We start from the raw sequence: 5,423 nt of genomic DNA, 5'->3' as shown, positions 1-5,423 counted from the left end.
GTAGGTTCGAGTTAGGCAAGGCAATAAGTTACCATTAAGAGTAAAACATGGTCGTTTATATATCGTCAACCGGCAATTAGACGAGTTACATAGATAAAATGTGTTGAAATGAAAAAATTTCAATTGCGGAATTTCTTATGCGGAAAAAATATTTTCCGCATAAGCCAACCCTTATCTACCATTTCGTAATACTTTGGGAAGGTGAAAAAGTAAAAAAAGTATGTTACCATCCTTTTAAAACATTCTTTACATCAAAATTATAATAGCACACCTTAAAGGTCTCTACAGCATGCACCAGCTCCGTAGGATATTTAACTTGTGCAAAAGTTATTTTTTTGCTTGAAATTTGAATTTTCGCAGATCTAAATACATACAAAAAATATTATACGTCACTAATAGAAACTCTATAATATTTTTCTCTGCTGTCAAAAGTTTTCGTTTTCTTCCTGACATGTAAGGTTTCCTTTGCATATCAAAACTTATGCCAGTTGCATATGCAAAGTTTGTATTTAACCTTTTAAATCGATTTGACCTAGAACGATAAGATAAGATAAGAAAAGATAAGATATTGGTTATGTCTTAAAACTGTCCCATTGGTAAGGGGCTGGTAAGGTGGCAATTCAGAAATAAGTGATTTAAGTAGATACAATAGTCTTCTGACACTTGTATTTAAATTATATATAGAATTGTTTTTTTTGCTTTTCCCATCCTCATCAGTAAATGCAATATTTACTTAGTTTTCTAAAATCATAAACGTGCAGGAAATATTTGTTTTATTAGTTCATGATAAAGGATAATTGATTTTAACCTTAAAATAAAAAAGTAAAAAAAAAATAGAAAAAATGACAAATATCATAAAAATGACAAATATCATAAAAATCAATTTTTACATAAAATACTTAGAGTGGTTAAAATAAACTTTCTCAGATCTTTTTGAATTCGAAATGAGATGCAAAGCAGCTTTAAATGTAATGGCAAATTTCAAAAAAATTAAAAAATTGTCACACTTTTGTACGTCATTTTGATTTTTGAATTTTGTTGATACGTTGTCTCATTAAACGAATGATTTACAAACAATATTTGTTCCTTTTACGAATATTCGTTTAATAAATAAAATTTGTTCCTTATTCCTACAACGAATATTTCTTCTATTAACAAATATTCGTTTAAGGAATATTCTTTCATAATCATATAATTATTTTGTACGAATATTCGTTTAACAAACAAAATAATCGTTAAACGAATACTTTTCAAAAATATATTTGTTAGGCTGCTAATTATTCTATAATATTGGCTACACGTTCTCTTTTTGTTTAATTTCTTGCTACTTTTTTTTCGGCTATTTCGTGTACTACTTTTTAGGTTTAATTTTTTTGCTAAAGTATTAGATTTAGTAATTTTGGTAAATTTAGCCAAGCTCTATCACCAACGTTAAGCTCTATCGCTATCGTCTACGTTACTTCTAGTAATAATAAACGATTACTTATTAGAAGATTTAGCATGAGAGTTTTTTAAATACTAAAAATATCTCCTTTGATACAGTTAAATATCGAATAAGTGAACTATGTTAAGGGAACTTGAATTTCAATTATTCGATCTCCATATCATTACTGACGTTATTTTCCAATTTTTATTTTCCAATAGTTTATTAGGTAAAACCTGCTATGTGCAATATTTACACTTAAACGGATATAATCGTACAAGCATATTTTTTAGTTCAAAAGTATAATATTCGAACTAAACGAATACTTATTTGAATCATATTTGAAAGAACGAATATTTTTCAAACAAATCGTTTAAAAGAATATTTGTTTGATGAATATTTTAGCGAACAAATATTTTTTTCAACTACTCTTTAACGAATATTCGTACGCCAATGTAATAGCTTCTGAAAACCATATGGAATCTGGACCCCCAAAGATTACACAAACGATATTGTTTGAAGATATGCTTACTATATTCGCTAGAAGGAAGTTAATGTTAAAAATTGGCATAAAATAGAATTAGAACAACATGATCCATAACTTCTGATATATCAAATTGAATTCTATTAGCAGAATGGTGGAGGTATTTATTTGAAATCATTTAATCAAATTTGTTATTCAGAATAAAGCAAATGCTTTTCAAATGAAAATGTTTTCTTTTCTTCTCAAAAAAAAAAAAATTTTGATTAATACTGAGTGAGCAACTGAAAAAGTTATTCCACAGTAAAGATGACTTTTTTTAATAAAAAATTGTAAAGTCATTGAAATGAGAGAAATGAGTAGTACATTTATTATTTATTCGTCATTTATCTATTCCTTTTTTAAAAAAGAATAATAATAATTATCATCAACTAAAGTCTTAACAACGATACTCAGAAAGCCTCGAAAACAATCAGGTTAATTCATTCACCTTTTTAAGAAGCATTAGCTTTGTTAAAATGCATTTTTTTCAAATCATTCAAGTCAGTTTAATCAACATTTGAATAAACATTTAAAAATTTTCTTTTAACTTGTGTCATATTTTAATATGAGTTTTGTAAGATAGGACAATGTGTTCCATATTAGGAGCAAGTGTACTAAGATGAGGCAATTCAGAGGTGGCAGGAAAAATGTTTTTATTTTTCACTTACTGTTAGCCTAATCATGTTTACGCGCATTTCTAGTGCTGCCTGACGACTGGTATTGTTACAAAAAGCAACTTTTCCTTTATTTAATTGTAAATACTTCGAAAAAGAATTCATTTATTGAAATGTGTCCCGTCCTAGGAGACATACCCCCGCTCCACAAATAAACTTTCAAAATCTGTTAATTTACAACTTCCAGTGCGAAACCTTTTTTTGAAAAGTCTGTTTTTTTGAAAACTTTAACTTCATATAATTTACATTTAAAAACAAGATTTTTTTGATGAATACTGCGCTGAAAAATATTCCTTGATATTTTTTGTTTGTTTAATTTGATAAACGTAAACTTTACAAAGCCTATCTTTTGTAACGTTTCTTGAAAACTAAAAATTATTAATTTATGAAAAAATTAATTTTTCAATAAAAAAATCAATACAGAAATTTCATTTGATTTTGAATTTAATTGCATTTTAGATAATGGAATTAGCTACATCATTTCGGAAAAGTTTTTCTCGCTCAGTTTTAATTTTTGGTTTTTTTTTAAGTTAAGGGCCATGGTTTTCTACTTCTTCTTTGTGATCATTCATCTTAGATTGATTTTTATTCCAAAGAGTTTAGTAGAAGCATTTCCAAACGATATCATTCGTGTAATCATTAAGGATTCAGATTCTAATTGGTTCGTAGACACTTTTAAAGATTGCAGCTTCGATAGTTTCTTCCATTCTCATAAAAAAACCTTTATAGAATTCACATCGTACAATCATACGACATCTCTTGAAATTATAATGGAAATAATTATTGGCAAAACATTCCAAAAAAAATTAAATCAAAGCGAGCTGATTTTAATAGCAACGGAAAGCGATGTAGAAACGACAGCTTTAGTTTCAGACATAATCGTTCCGTACGGTAACATAATACTTTTTGATGTTAACAGAAATAACTATGGAATATCTTACCATATAAACTCAGCGCCACTATATGTTGTATTACGCCCAGAGGACTTATATGACTACATCATTGGAAAGCTTAACTTAAAAAACCTCGTTTTATTGGTCTCAATAGCAGCAGAGATGGAAGATGTTATTTCAGATTTTTATGAATACGCCATAAAATATACCGATTTATGCACCATAAAGTACACGCTGGATTTCAAAAACACTTCGTACCTGTCAGCTATAATAAATGAATTAATATCGTACAAATACATTGAACAATTTAACTTTTTATTGGCCGCTTCTAATGGCGAACTAAATGTGTTTTTAAACATTTGCGAAACAAATGGTCTGAAAATCACAAACATGTTTTTAAGTAATGATTACATTTCAATTGAAAATGCGCAGTTTTTTATCAGAAAGTACATAAATACAATTGATTTTTTTCATTTACTTAATGGTTTCCAAATGGATAAATCAATATTTAGTTTTTGTTTTTTCTTTCTTCTTGACTTAAGTTTAACAGCTTTTAGTGATAATTACAATTATCACAAAGCAAAGACTTATTACGTCATTGTCATAAGCTGGAGTAATGTTGAAAACGACACAATCGTTCAGATGTCTCCTACTAATAATGTGAAAAATAGCAAAATTGTAGGTTCTAAATGCGCTCTAATAACGTGTCCACCAGGTTATGAACAAAAGCTCACAAGTTTGAGTACCAAAGAAAAGAAACAGAAATGGAGATCATGCTTTCCTTGCCTTGAAAATTATTACAAACAAAGCACTGGAAGCGATGAATGCCAAAAATGTCCTTCTCATTATGTTTCCAACGGAAATAAAACAGGTTGCAAAGATTCTTTCACATTAGATGTATTAACATTCCTGACTATTGAGGGTCTCATAATTACTAGTTTTTCCATTTTCTGCTCTTTGCTCAGCTTGTTCACAATGGTAACGTTGCTGCATAAAAGAAAAACTCCTGTTGTTAGATCAGCTAACTTATCGCTCTTTACGGCACAAACCGTATGTCATTTGATGATATCTCTTTCTGTACCTCTATTATACATGAACAAACCTGTATTTGTAATATGTTCAACTCGACATATAATAGTTGGTTTCTTGTTTACAACTTCCTCGTCAATCATTTACATAAAAACCAGAAAGTATCTCCGCATTTTTCACAGTTTCTATCGTCTGTCAAACAGAGAGAAAATTGTTGCAACATCAATCGATGGAATGATTATAGCTTTCATTTTAATTGTTCAACTTTTGATGGGAGCTGTTTTGCTAATTAAGTCACCTCCAACTGTTTTAGCGCAATTAAATTACGAACAGATGACCAGAACGTTTCAGTGTTCATCGGACTGGCAGCTTGCAGCTCAAGTACTTTACATCGGTTTCTTGTTACTTATGTGTTCCATTCAAAGCTTTCATGCACGAAACCTGCCTTCATATTTTAACGAAACACTCTCTATTACATACAGCACAGGTATATCGTGCATATTGTTGATTTGTTACTTTCCCATTTACTATGGAAGCAACGATAATAAAGCACAGATCTTTGCAGTTTCAATCTTAATCTTGGTGGTGAATCTTACTTTCATGGGAATAATTTTTATACCGAAGTTATTTTTAATATATTTCAAACCAAAATTGAACACCAAGCACAGCTTTCAAGCTGAAATGAAAACCTTTTCAAAAACAGATTCGTTTGATTCCTAATTTAATATGAGGGAACAAGCGCTTGTTTTTTAATAAAATGTTGTATCAAAGAAGTTTATTATTATCATTATATTTTTCCTATTTTTGGTGTAATAAAGGAGCACAGGTATTTTAAATGCCAATTATAGTATGTTTTTGTATTTTTGTTAATCTGTTTTCTT

The 5,423-nt window shown here is 29.1% G+C and overlaps 1 protein-coding gene across 1 annotated transcript; it reads left to right on the top strand.

The window, feature by feature from the left end:
- The first annotated feature begins 3,129 nt into the window (after positions 1-3,129).
- Positions 3,130-5,423, top strand: LOC149885700 (metabotropic glutamate receptor 7-like). Its single transcript, XM_090093527.1, has one exon. It carries the CDS (start codon positions 3,160-3,162, stop codon positions 5,260-5,262), a length of 2,103 nt encoding a protein of 700 aa, XP_089949653.1. The 5' UTR covers positions 3,130-3,159; the 3' UTR covers positions 5,263-5,423.

Source organism: Hydra viridissima, unplaced genomic scaffold (assembly GCF_058129835.1).
Source record: "Hydra viridissima isolate aposymbiotic clone 2 unplaced genomic scaffold, HvirCarnegie_v1 scaffold_7, whole genome shotgun sequence".
In the NCBI taxonomy this organism is placed as follows: domain Eukaryota; kingdom Metazoa; phylum Cnidaria; class Hydrozoa; order Anthoathecata; family Hydridae; genus Hydra; species Hydra viridissima.
The sequence above is the reverse complement of the archived record's forward strand: the minus strand, read 5'-3'. Positions and strand labels throughout refer to the sequence as shown.